At 42.6% G+C, this 13,503-nt stretch overlaps 1 protein-coding gene across 4 annotated transcripts in view; it reads right to left on the bottom strand.

Annotated features, from left to right (window-relative positions):
* The window catches only part of unc5cb (unc-5 netrin receptor Cb), a 109,873-nt gene extending 96,586 nt beyond the window's left edge, over positions 1 to 13,287 (bottom strand). For all 4 annotated transcript variants that reach the window (XM_030084798.1, XM_030084797.1, XM_030084796.1 and 1 more), the window contains exon 1: positions 12,840 to 13,287. In XM_030084798.1, the coding sequence (XP_029940658.1) occupies positions 12,840 to 12,957 (118 nt within the window). In that variant the 5' untranslated portion in view covers positions 12,958 to 13,287. The remainder of the gene's footprint in view (positions 1 to 12,839) is intronic.
* Positions 13,288 to 13,503: the final 216 nt, after the last annotated feature.

Below are 13,503 nucleotides of genomic sequence, written 5' to 3' on the forward strand. Positions count from 1 at the left end.
AAAAGAAATTATTTAATTTGCCCCTTTTAAGAGTCAGGAGCAATGTAAGAGACTGATTGAAATTACATACCTCATTTTCCTCCTTATAGGTTACACTGTGCTGCACAGAAATGTAATATTGTAGGTAATCTTACACTGGGCCTCACAATAGTGTAGTGGGTCTCACTCTTATTTCACAGCGAGAGTATCCATGGTTGTTTGGACTGCTCTTTCAATGTGGAGTGTTCGCATGTGCTCCCTGTGCATGTGTGGACTATTTCCAGGTTCTGGCTTCCTCTCAAAATACAAAAACACGTGCGGAAGATAATTGACTCCTCAAAAAACGTATTGAGATCGTGACCATGTTTGTATCTGACATTGTAATTTGTATTGTGATGCACTGGTGACCTGTACCTGCATTCGCTTGTTGTCACCTGGGATCAGCTCCAGTTACCACCCTGTAGTTGAATAAGCTGTATGGACATTTTATACACATGGGCTTCTCAGTATGTTTCCCATTTTTCTCTATTTTTGTGTCTATTTCTGCTATATCCATCCATATCATTTAAAATGTAGAAATGTAGAATATTCAAATCCATTGCAAGTGGTTACAGTCTCTTCTTTCAAACAGCTGTAAATCAAACAATCTGCATTTCGCTGCAACAAAGACAAGCAAACAGAAGCCGAGGTCACATGCTCACAATGATATAGATCTCTATTCACAAACATTCAGAGACATTCAAGAAAAATCCTTCTGTGTCTTCCTCTCGGTATGGATAGGTTGCTTTTAAGCGTAGCTGCGTCTCCTCATCTCAGAGGACCGAGACGGAGAGGGACACATTCATAATGCTAGTTCGGGAATCATTATAGCTCTCATTCACAGATGATAAATAAATCAACTCTCACAGAAGCTCCTTTTCTCTCGTCACTAAGTGAGCACCAGGCGGGGGCTGCAGTTTCCACAGTATACACCTCCCTCACCATGTAAACGTATAGAACCGCAACAAGACGCTCCTTGCAGATCGGCTCGTAATTGTATCAGTTAAGGGAGATGAGTGAGTTTTAGCAGGGGGGAGTATTGCTGCTGACTGAATTAAGATGTCTGCTTCACTCCCAAGAGACCACCCTGACATAAAGGACATAAGATTGCCTGCATATAACAGAGGCCACTCAGTAACAAATAATCCTGGAATCCTTTACAAAAACTCTCTTTGTAAGCATTGGCAGTTTTGTTTTCTGGGTTTTTTTTTTCCTCCATTTGACATCCAGCTTCTTCTAACACAGTGTGCAAAGACAGCCAAAGGGGAAAGAAGAATAGAAATGAAGACTAAAGTTGGAAGTGACAGGCCGTGCAGAGAAAACCTTTATCCGCTGATAGACGTTAGACAGCTACATCTCCTCATCGTGACACATCCATCAAAGCGCTGATCACTTCGTCCTCCCACTTGGCCAGCCCTTGCGTGTCAGAATCGCTTCGACCAATCCATTTGACTCCATGACTTCAGACAGAGCGGCGAAGTTAAAAAGTGACCATTGCCACTCCTTGGATTTTGCATGCCTCATCACAATGCAGACAGTCTGTCAAATTCCCATTTAAGCAACCTCCAGCTTGTTGTGCCCTTGCCCCAAAATTCAATCAATGTGGAAGCAACTGCCAGCAAGAATAACGGCAGCCAGAACCAAAACCAGGTTCAGTTGGTATCTGGTATTCCACAGAGAAGAAACACAATAAGGTTCAGATTATGCAGCCAAAATTTCCAGAGAAATTGTTGGGAAATGGAAATACGCCTATGAGATCACAATGCTCAGCGCTGCCCAATTCTCACAAAACATTGGACTGTTCAACATTGTTGTGTTTGTTTACCAGTTTTCTTGTTTTTTTGTCTCTTTCCATGAACCAAAAAACCCACACAAAGAAGCCCGGAATAGTTGTGGGTTAATGTGCCTGCATCCCATTCCTCCTGTGGGTAAGAGCCACGCAGCTAAGGAGTGGCTCGACTATCTCTGGCTCGTATGATTCTCATTGTTTCTCATGTACTCCTCTTTGAGCTGTATCAATGCTTCCGTTGGCAGTATGGCGCGATGGGACAAGGGGCTGCTAAATGAAATATTCAGCACTGAAAAGTACAGCTAACCAAAAAGAAACGTGGCTAGTGAGTCCATGTGGGGTTGTAAAACCAAGAATTGCCATGTGATGTGAAGTCCAACTTTTCATACTCGTCGAATTAGCAGTGAGAAGATTTTACCTTTACAGAATATGAAGTTATCCTGCATTGCATTCTCAGTCTATCTGGGGGTAACCACGCCCTTACCTCCCTTCACCCCCCCGTCACGCTTACCTGACGGATCAGCTTACGTCACGTCAGCCGAAAAAAACCATGGGAACCCCTATGCACACCATGTCACCACAGAATTATCGGTTTCCGTTGCACATGCTCCAGCATATCTGCAGCAAGCCATTATGGCGTATCGGTTTACAGCTAGTGTGCTGACTCCAGTGCAGCTGGTATACTGTACGGAGTCATAGTTTATAGATGTCTGGAATTAGAGAAACAAGCCTGTCATCCTACTAAGCTCGATCGTTTTTTTGGGGTATTTTTTTTCCAAGCTCCTATTTCTCCATCAATTTGACTCGGGGGGGAAAGTAATCCTACAAAGCCCTCCACTGTGTTGAGAGCAGTTTCTAAACTGGTGGTGGTTTGGCAAATTCCTGATACTGGGGCACTCCCGTGGAGAGGTGGTTCAGATGCTGACCAGAAACCACACGGTTCCCTGCTCAAGGACAGATTGGAACCTTTGTTACATTTCTCTCCTGTTGCCAGTTATCTTTCTACTGGCACTATCAGATAAAAGCATAAGGCAATATAAACATTCAAAAAAGTTATGCTTTAAAATAAAAATGTAGAAACAAGGGAGATGTGTGATCAAGAAGTAGTTAGTTCTGAACGTAACTCTAACAAGAAAATGCAGGTTTGTCTTGTCATCAGAGTTGTCCTCAAACAGATATAAACCCTTTTAATTGAAATGTATAATTGTTTTTAAAGAATAAAAGCTGAGAAGCTGAGAAAAGTTTCTCCTACGGTTGCGCTATATCTCAGACATATTTCATAGATGCATTTTTATGGCACGACTCCTGACAGTTTACTGGGCGCACCGAAACTGAAGTCAGCGAAATCAGCACTCATTATGACTCCTGAATAATATGAATGCTTGAACAAAACTTCAACGCAATCCACTGACTGCTGATATATTTTACAGTACTTACTAGCTGCCTTCCCAACTACCATGGCAAACAACAAATGAACGCACTTGCTGTGCGTGTTTTTTCAAAATACAAATGCGGATCTTTCCTATTGTGAAAACACTGAGGGCCGGCTCTAATCTGTGGGTAGGTAGCACAGAGAGATCTGATAATAGCAGGCATAATGCAGTAAATATCTGCGCCAATATTTTGAGTTCAAGCCTGAAATGACGGGGAGAAGTTGATGGTTCGACAGCAAACACGAGTTGTGTTGTCTGCACGGATTTCAAGGCAGAAAGCTCATCTGTATACAAAACAAGGCCACCTCAGACATTTGACCTGGTTTAGATGAAAATGCCGTTTCTTGCCTCTCTCTGTACTTCCAAGCAATCATCACAACAACATCTATTATTCACCTACCACTGAACGTTTGGTTAACTCATTGAAAGGGCCAAATGCAAAGCTAAAAGCTCAATCCCTCACACAACTTGATGATCTAATGTACTATGAATCTCTGGTAATGCATGAAAGTAAACATATTTTCAGTAAATGAACACAAGCGTGCAAAGTTATAGAGAGATAGTGTACTGCTGCCAGTGCAAGGCCAGCTCTAATTTGTATTTTTCAATCGGTTTGTGCGAAGATCATGTAATCCTGACATTTTACAGCGGTGAACTTTCAGATCTGAGAAACGGCTTTCGGTTATCATCGACCTCATCTCCGCAGCATTCATTAAATGAAGAATGCATACAAATTGCAGACAGCGGCGTCGCTTGTTCCCTGCCTAATTTGGTTGATTTTTAATGTTTGCTGCGCCTTTTGGTTCCCCAACAGATTCGCGATGAGGAACAATACCGTGCATTTTGCCTTCGCTGGCAAGCACACAAATTGTAACAGCTTCGACAGTGTGCTTTACATGTAAGGAGTCATAAAATAACCTTTCACCGTGGGGCTTCTGTCTGGGCCCCATTTAAATGAGACCCATTGAGCTTGCCCCAGTTAAACACTGTCTGCCAGTACTTAAGTCACCGGGGACTGATCATAGAGATATGGCACACACACACACACACACACACACACACACACACACACACACACACACACACAGGAAAGTGCTGACACCCAAGAGCAATCTCAAGTTGCAAACTATTACTGGACTCCGAGTAACAAAGCCCAAAATGAAGAAAAGAGGTCACGCAGTAGGGTGTTTGGTGGTTGTGATTATAGCGGCAGGATGGGTGGTTAACGCTGTACTTAAACCCATTTTGTGAATCCAGACCTCACGGTGGAAACCAAATATACTCTACAATGCAGGCGATGGATTCCACAGTGTTTGCTGGGACTTGCACAGAGTAATTACAGACCAAGAAAAGACAACAGTCAAGCTTGATTTCAAAAGTGTCATTTTTCTTCTTTTTTTTTTAAAGCATCCCTGGCTCATATTTTGACTCTCCTTTGCTTTTGTCAAAAGGAGCACATAAAGGGTTGGGAGGATTAATCATAAAACAGTACATAACTATTGTGAAGCTTTAATTTAGCACCTCATTTAACTCAGTAAAAACAACAACTTCCCAGGCTGGCATTCTGACACACATTTAATTTTGCCCTCTGGTAATGGTCTGCGCTGTTTAAAAGTCTGTTTGGCAGCTCTGTAGATAACAGATGGAAGAAAAATGAGGGGAATTATGAGAAAGATTGATTTCCTGGGGATGAATGGTCTGGTATTCACACAGATTTATCTGAAACAGACTTTCTCGGACTCGGTTATTATTGAATAAACACAAAGGCGCGCGCACATACACACACACACACACAGTAGCACCGTATGCAGACAAACAAGAATATGCGCACACCAGGATGCATACAAAACCATATATTCATGAGGAAAGCTAAGAAAACAGAAGGAAGCTGAATTATGAGTCAGAAAGAAAATATTGCATGAGGTGATAAGAGGTGGGAAAGTCTAGACTTTCAGGACACAAGCAGGAAGCACCCTTCAAAGCAGAATTACATTTCATTCAACACAATGAACTGAATTAATCTATGAATGGGAATAATTATTTATTTTACAAAGTCAGCTCCAGTGTGGTTCACTCAAATATTCTACCTTTTTTTTTTTCAAGCCCATTCCCTGAAGTCGTGTAAAACACACTCTTTTAGAAGAACAAGAACAAGCATTGTCCTTTTAAGCGTCCCAAGCCCATCTTTAAGGAACCATAATATAAACCAGAGACTATAACTTTTCTTGTGGCATCTCAAAGGCAGACACAGGAATGAAGCAAAGAAGAAGAAGAAGAAGAAGGGGGGGAAAAAAAAGGCAAATGAAGGAGGGGGGAGGATGGGTGAATAAAGTACCTCATTTGAGTCCCATAAAAAACAAGGAGGCACAAACATTTATCTGTGGTGAGGCTTTCATCGGATGCTTTAAGAGAGCAGAAATAACAGAGAGCAGGATGCTGATAAAGTGGAGACAGGAAATGGAGAGCGTGGGTCTCCTGCTCTCATGTTTCAGCCGGGACAAGGGGTCCCATGCCCCCCCCTCACACACACACACACCCCCACCCCTCTCCCCTTACTCCCCTCTGTGTGCTGCTGACATATAAAGACCACAGCCCTCCCCAGCCAGACATTAGTGCAGCAACTGGAAACCGCCACCCTCCCTCACAATGCAGAGATGAGACGCACTCAACGGAATGAGGCAGAAAGCCTGCAGGTATATAAAACGTGTGGTTTGTTTCCATTTGATGGTTTAACTAAATACCGTTCGGCTTTTCAAATGACTTATTACAGATGAATACAGTTTGCATTCTTTAGGAGGGCTTTTATATATTTGCTTTAGTCTCGTTCCACCAGTGAGGCTCCGGCTCTCAACACAAGACAGGGCAAAGCCGGGATTACGGGGTTTAAATTTGTCACTCAGAGTCAGAGCAGAGTAGCAGATAGCAGCTGCAATTTTATTCTGAAGAGGAAGCTGGATTTCTGTGGAAACATAAAAGTTCAGGTAATTCTGTGCCGTGTGAGTGACTCAGGTGTTATGAGTCACCGCTGATATCATCTCATTCATTACTGCCTCACAGGCATATTGGCCTTTCTCAATATATACCTAACCTGGTTTTCACATCACCACTGGCCTGATGGGAACAAGGCGGTGGACTGAATTAGAGCCATTACGAAACGATACAGAAAATACAGTAGAAACACACATATAGAAAAAAAATCACATAACATTTGAAGTTATTGTATTCCTAAAATGATCATGTACAGTAACTACAATATCCTTTAAGGTAACGGTGTAAGTGTAAGACTAACACGCCTACATTTCTCTGCAAAATGCGGACATCTTTGTGCACAAAATATGATTTATTTAGAAAGACAAAATGAAAAAAACACCAAGAAAACAGCAGTGACAAAGAAGACTGAAGATCCAAACATAACGTTCAGCAGTGGGAAATTAATGAAGAACCACTTCTGCAGTTCAAAAGTGAAGTGGAAACAAATTCTGTGTTAAATGAAAAGAAAACCTCAACGGAAGAAACGCGAAGCCCTCAGGCATCGCCATGTTCAACAATGCAAGAAAAGATGTTTTGAAAATAATAGGAGGTTTGAGTTTTAGGTTTTGTCAAAAGAAATCTGATAATTTGCTGCCACATGCAATCGAGGGTTCTTTTCACATTTCTAATCTGAAGCTGATGTAAATGTGTCGAATCCAATTAATATAACTGTCTGATTTTCCAGTTATCAGATTTTTCTGCCCATGTAAACAGACTCAAGGTAATGTGGTGGAAAGGTTAGCACTCTCACCTCACAGTGTGTGTGTGTGTCTCTGGATACACAGGTCAAACACATGCATATTAGGTGAATTGGTGTCTCTAGATCTATAATAGAGGGGGCACTGACTTCAGTTCCCTTTTCCCAAAAACAATCAAGATTACAGGAGTTCAACAAATGACAGAGGGGTATCAGCATCACCTCCAACTGAACACACCTTCAGGCGAAGCCATGGGAAGCATTCAGGGTCTTTCTATAGGGATTTCTTTGAGAAATTATCTTGACAAAGTCCTGCAGCTTCCAAACCAACCACTGCGTTAGGCTGGGATTATTTCACAATGTCAAACTGAACACATTCATGCCGAATTTCGGCCAAATGTTAAACCTCCTTGCTCCATGCTGGTGCTCGTCGTGCATTAGTGCCGTGCTCCACCCTGGACCAGGGAACCAAGAACACAAGGAGCGTTGTTAAAGGACATCAGGGAAATAACAGCATTCTGTCGGCCTTTTAATGCTTGTCAGCGCATTGAGTTTTTTATAGCGTCTATGTGAATACAAAATAGTACCCGGAGCGTTCTTGTAGCATTTCAAATCCCGTGTAGCTCAGGTTATTTTGCACCATAATCAAATTTCCTTGCATGGAGCAGCATATACGGCAACGCCAAACACTAAATTAAAGTAAAAATGTGCATGATCACCACATAATTAGACATTCATGAATAAAATGCAAATGGTTATGATGAGCAAATATTTGGAAAAAACGGTGTATACACAATAAATGGATTATTTAATCTCAAAAATACAAATGAATACATTAAAATTTCTTCTACCTGCTACCTTTTAGTCACGCAAACTCTGATTTTGCTGCTATTGCAATAACATGTCCTTCACTGATTACCTGTTAGGAACACAAAAATGCAAGAGGACATTAGTGGTCGAACACCAGGGGGGCGACCACGATGCCAAATTAAAGGGCAAGTGTGAAGTGTGTACTTACACTCACTCATGATGTGCTCTGTCAGCCCTGCTGCTCATAATGGCATGAGAAGGGCCACTTAACTCCTAATCACTTCTCTCTTCCCCTTTGGCTCTGTCCTCCTCTATAACCCCCTCATCCGCTGATTTTCTGACTGTCGACTCTGATCTCTAATCATAAATGAACTGTAGATCAAGAGCAGGGACAGTGATCCACTCCCCCTTCCCCCTTGGCCGGGATCCTGTAATCACGGGGCTCTTGGCTACCGAGAGGCCAACAAGCCTTTGAATGAGAAATGACTGGAGCTCTAATGTATCAGCCATCTCAACTTTGAAGAGCCATTTTCTGGCACCGGGGATATCGCAGGTAGGAAATCAGGTCACCGCCATCATCATCTTTACAGTCATTATCTCCTTTCTCATCCAGCAGCGTAATTGAAAGTGGGACCTTTTATACAATTATTTGCTCTCCGCAGCCTAAAAAGCTAAACTTGCCACAGTATGTCACAGCGAGTTCTGCCCTGTGGTGCACTTTGACTCACCCCATCCTCACAAAAACTCTCCGCACACACACACACACACACACACACACACACACACACACACACACCATCCAGGTGGCACGGTATGTATTGTTGAGAGACACAGGTCAGCCATTCTGGCACAGGCCTACCTGTCAAGTGCTGCTACTTGAGCCGAGCTCTGTTAATGGACTGCTAATAGAAGTGAATGTTGCACTGTGGAGCTCCCCTGTAGTTGAGAGTGTCACATGGGGTGATTAATGACACACTCTCTTTTTCCCCTCTGTCCGTCCCTGTCCTCGCTCCATATCTTGCTTTCACCCATCTCTCTCTCTCTCTCTCTCTCTCTCTCTTCACAGCTCCCTCTCCTCTACACACCTCTGTATTCCCCTCCTGCGTCCTTGCAATCCCCTTCATGTCTCTGCCTATCTTCTTGTATTTCTTTGTCCACCTTTCCAGATACAAACACACATTCTGAAATCTGCTGTCATTGCGTTCCTCTATAGCTAAGTTCGGTGGAAAACTTGAGTTGGAGATGTCTTGTGTGGTGATGGAGCAGCAAAACAAAAACGGAAACGAACAAGTCCGACAGAAATCTCATTAGGAAGAGAAAATGGGCTTAGGTTTACTTTACAGGGAGAGGATTAATCCTTCCAACGGGCTGATCAGAGTGAATAAACTATACAATAGCTTAGAGGAAACCACCAAAATAAAACAATCTTCTAAATCATATTGAGACATTATGCTTGTGTGGATGGCAGGTTTTAAAAAATCTGATGATATAGAAATAAACAGGATGAACCTAAAGTACTGACCTTTATAGACTATATATGAGAGTAACTTTAAAAATGCTTCATTATTATTAGACACTGTTGAGGACTATGAAATGGCAACCTTAAAAAGAAAAATTATTTCAAAGTTGTCATTTCAAAGGTTTTTACTTCCAGTAGGTATAAATTATAAAATACTCAAAGTCTCTCACAGGCTTATGTAGAAGCAAGTGAAGAGATTCTGAGGCTGACTGGCCCGTGCTAAAAGAACATTTTGGACTTCGGCACCATGTTTAAGAAAAATGCTCACTACAGGACTACTGACAATGACAGTCCCAGTATCTGCTTGCACCAGCACGGCGTGAGTTATCCTCATCCACCAGATGAGAGCAGAACTGTGCCCATCCCCAAAAATAGCAACCAAGTGTATATTTTTTAGCTTTTATAACAATAGTATATGACATCAAGTGGTGCGGGGAAGCAAACTCAGCAGCCTCTCTTCACAGTAATTATCACTCGCTACCGCGCTCCGCCTGTGGATCAGCGAGGAACCAGCGTGCAACCCTGACCCCGCTCAGCCATACTGTGTACACACTTTCCGCCTTGCCCTCTTCCTTCACCGTACGGTGACTCAATCTCAATTTCCTCCCGTTAAAAGGAAATCTTTCAATTACATAAAATTGCTTGACTTTTAAAAATGCCATATTGCAGGCCTGCAGACCCTGGCAAGAGGCTATCATAGGAGGTGATTTATAAGTGCTGCTACCAGCACACAATGTGCTCATTGTGCACGTATGGTCTGTTTATACAATGACCGCAGTGGTCATAACGTTACCAGCCCCGAGGAGCCAGTTGTCAGACCCAAGGGAAGCTTGTTAAGAATAATAATGAGAGAAATAACATTCATACATTTACCTGCATTTTACAAGTCGAACACAGAAGTTTTGGGTTTTTTTTTTTTTTTAATTAATGCAAACCAAAAAAAAAATAGCTTTCCCAGCTATAAATAATCCTCCAAAGGCACATCAACAACAAGTAGAGAGAAAGCAAATGCGGTGTCATGGTGCCAGAGGAAGAGTGAGACACGAGAGCGACGCTGGAAAAACTGAGCAAATCACATACAGGAAACACCAGCGCCCATGCATCTGCTGTCAAACTCAGGCATACATTATGGGAATTTCAGTGTAATTTTCCTACAATCTTTTTATGTGACATTAAGTTTTCTGATTTCCATAATCAAGATTAATCTGCGGCTCAATCCTGTTAAACTCCATCATCATTTATTTCAACTGTTTTCCCGGAAAGTGCATATTTAGGATGTGAAATGTGTGAGGAGAAACCGTGGCTTTCTCGTTCTGAGGTTTCCAAATGGCGGGACCTAATATTTCAGATCCCACTGTTAGACGTAACAACGTGCACACATTTCCATCCATGAGGGAAAGTATTTCATGTTCCCATAACAACTTGACATCCTCCGCCGATTTTAAAAAACATGCACATAGATGCCAAGAGTAACTCTGCAGCTCTGACACTGCTGTGGAAATACCACAAGTATATATGCATTCTTGCACTGTGGGTTTCCAATCAGGCTTTTCACGTACGGGACTCTCGGCTACCTTTCTGGCAGCTCCTCACATAAATCTGTCTGAACCTGTCTCCTTTTGTCAAGAGTTCAGCAGGTTAATGAGCGCTCTCATTTCCCAGAGCTCACGGTCTTTCAAGAAATGTCCTCTCGAAAAAAAAATAAAAAAATTAACAAAAATAAACATCTCTGAAACATGAAGCATTTCTCCGTGTGCCAGCATTTTGGAGTAACTTCAAAACAAAGTATGCAGGAGAGAGATGGTGTAAAAAGAGTGTCTGGGTAAGTGAGCCACTTTAATCACTAGTAGTTTTACACTGAAGAAGTGGCTCTCCAGCGATTTGGAAATGTGTACAGCTCATCAGTGCCCCAAAATAGTCGGGCGGGCCCATTAATTAGGCTCAAACAATGTTCTCCTGGTGTATCGACCTCTTAATGGACAGAGAGGAACCGTGTTCGTATTCCCATCCAGTCAATGACACAGAGCTCTCTGGGGTTTTGGATTGAGTATTATGTCATCTCACCCTGCCCTTCAGAAACAGGACCGGTGCTGTTTTTCATTCTTCCTCTCCCTCTTTTGCTCATTAACTATGTAGGAGCGAGATGAAGGTCTGGAGCTGCTAGATAAGGTTGCTCACACACCCTCATCTCTGTCCCAGATATGTGCTTAGACCTCCAATATGAGCTTGTGTTGCTCTTGCATGAGCACTGAAGCTTCACATTAAAAAAAAAAAATATATATATATATATATATAAATGTAGGGATTTACGGTTCGTGGAGTTAGGCGACTGTAGATGGAAAACAGTCATCTGCAACCCGAAAAAAAAAATCTGTTCATTTTCTAATTTTCATGATGCCATTCAGCCATGCTTGATCTCAGAAAGAGGAGACAGACCATCCTTAATACCAGACTTGGCATTTGATATATATGCACAAACAGACGCTGAACAATCAACCCTCACACACATGGATTTCTCTTGATTTTCTTTGTTTGACTGTAAATTTCCCTCAGGAAAAAGCAAGATTAAGTGAACAGCTCCAGGTGCTGTGGCAGTACCTCGGTGTTTTCAGTGACTGGGAGCAGCTATAGTTTCCTGCAAACACTTTTCAGCAGAGGACTCTGAAGTTGAAAATGTGCTCACTGATTGGGGTTAAGTACCATGAGAAATTAAAGCTGATTGGGAAGAGATGTTCCCTTGAAAATATAAATTGCCTTCCAAACTTCTGATTTCAGAAATATAGATTATTTGGTGCTGAGAAACACCCATCTTGAGAGCTGAGAGTCCAGAATATTTTTCCAATTACTGCCTTGCAGAGGGTGCAAGATCACTCAATACTCAATAGTGTTATTTTAAATAGGAGACATCTCAATCTGTACATTTGACTTTTAAAATTTGGAGAATATAGAATCTTTTTCAGAAATCAGCTTTCTCGGATCTCTCAGATTAATGAATTATTGGATATTTTAAATTAAATCTGTTTACCTTAATTTATACAGCCTTTTACCCCGAGAATATTCCCATGATTCAAAGTTCAATGTAAAAAAAAAAAAAAAGAGTAAAACACTGGGTTCACACATTTTGTTCAGGGTTTGAGAGGTAAAACCAGCAACCACTAACTGAGGCTCATTTTCTTTTATCAGCGCATTTAAACCTCGGGAGAAGAAATTCTCCCAGGACTGTTTCTGTTTTCAAATATTCTGTCCCAAACTACCTAAGAGTAGAGTTTTTAATCTAATTATCAATCTTTTTTCATGAGGCTCCAGTCACACCTCTCCGTTCAAATCAGATTACTCACTGCGGTGTGTCTGGAGCCTTGATACAGGCTGCAGGCTGAATTTGCGCCACAGCTTCTCACACACATCACCCAAAGGTGTGTGAGCGCTGCGTGTCTCTTGTGAGATTTCGGGGGGTGGGGGGGACAACCTTTGAGGAGTTTTCAAAAACTTTTCACAGAGAGTGAAGCCGAGTTAACAGGTCAAGAACGGAACTGTAAAGTTTACCTTGAGCCGCTCCGAGGTCCAACAGGAGGAGAAACAAAAGCCAGGATAAGGTCTGCATCTCGGGACAGAGTCTCCACGCTCTCCCTCCGTCTCTGTCAGTTTGTGCGTCGCAGCCCATGATGAGGAGTCAAACTGCGCTCTGAGCCAAGTCCGAGTCACTAATTCTTATCAGACGCGCACCGCCGTCCCCCGCTGTCCAGATATGATCACCGTGCGCAGAAAATAAAAAACAAAATACAAAAAGGGCTCTGGAGGAAATATATCCAGCGCGGTGATTTTTGCAAACATGTGACAGTGTTATGGATTAAAGATCTGGGCGCGTCGCTTTCAGTGAATGAGAGGATGTGGCATCGGGATCGCGCCCCGTTTGCTTTTTCCCTCAAAAGCTCGTCTTGGTTTGTGTGGAGGTGTGGATCGATGTCTTAATGGTGAATTCATGCTCCCACGCCGAAAAAAGAAAGAAAATTTCCCCCCCCAAAAAAAAAAAAAAAAAAAATCAAAGTCCTCACGCGTGCGGGTGGAGGGAGAGAGAGCGTGTGTATGTGTGAGCGTGCACCGCGCCTCGCGCTCCACTGACGGACCGGGCGCAGCGGAGGAGCCGTCTCTCTCCACGGGCCACCTCACTCCTGCAGCCAATCCAGGCGCTCCGGCGCTCCGGCGCGCG

Source organism: Salarias fasciatus, assembly GCF_902148845.1.
Source record: "Salarias fasciatus chromosome 7 unlocalized genomic scaffold, fSalaFa1.1 super_scaffold_4, whole genome shotgun sequence".
NCBI classification, from domain to species: domain Eukaryota; kingdom Metazoa; phylum Chordata; class Actinopteri; order Blenniiformes; family Blenniidae; genus Salarias; species Salarias fasciatus.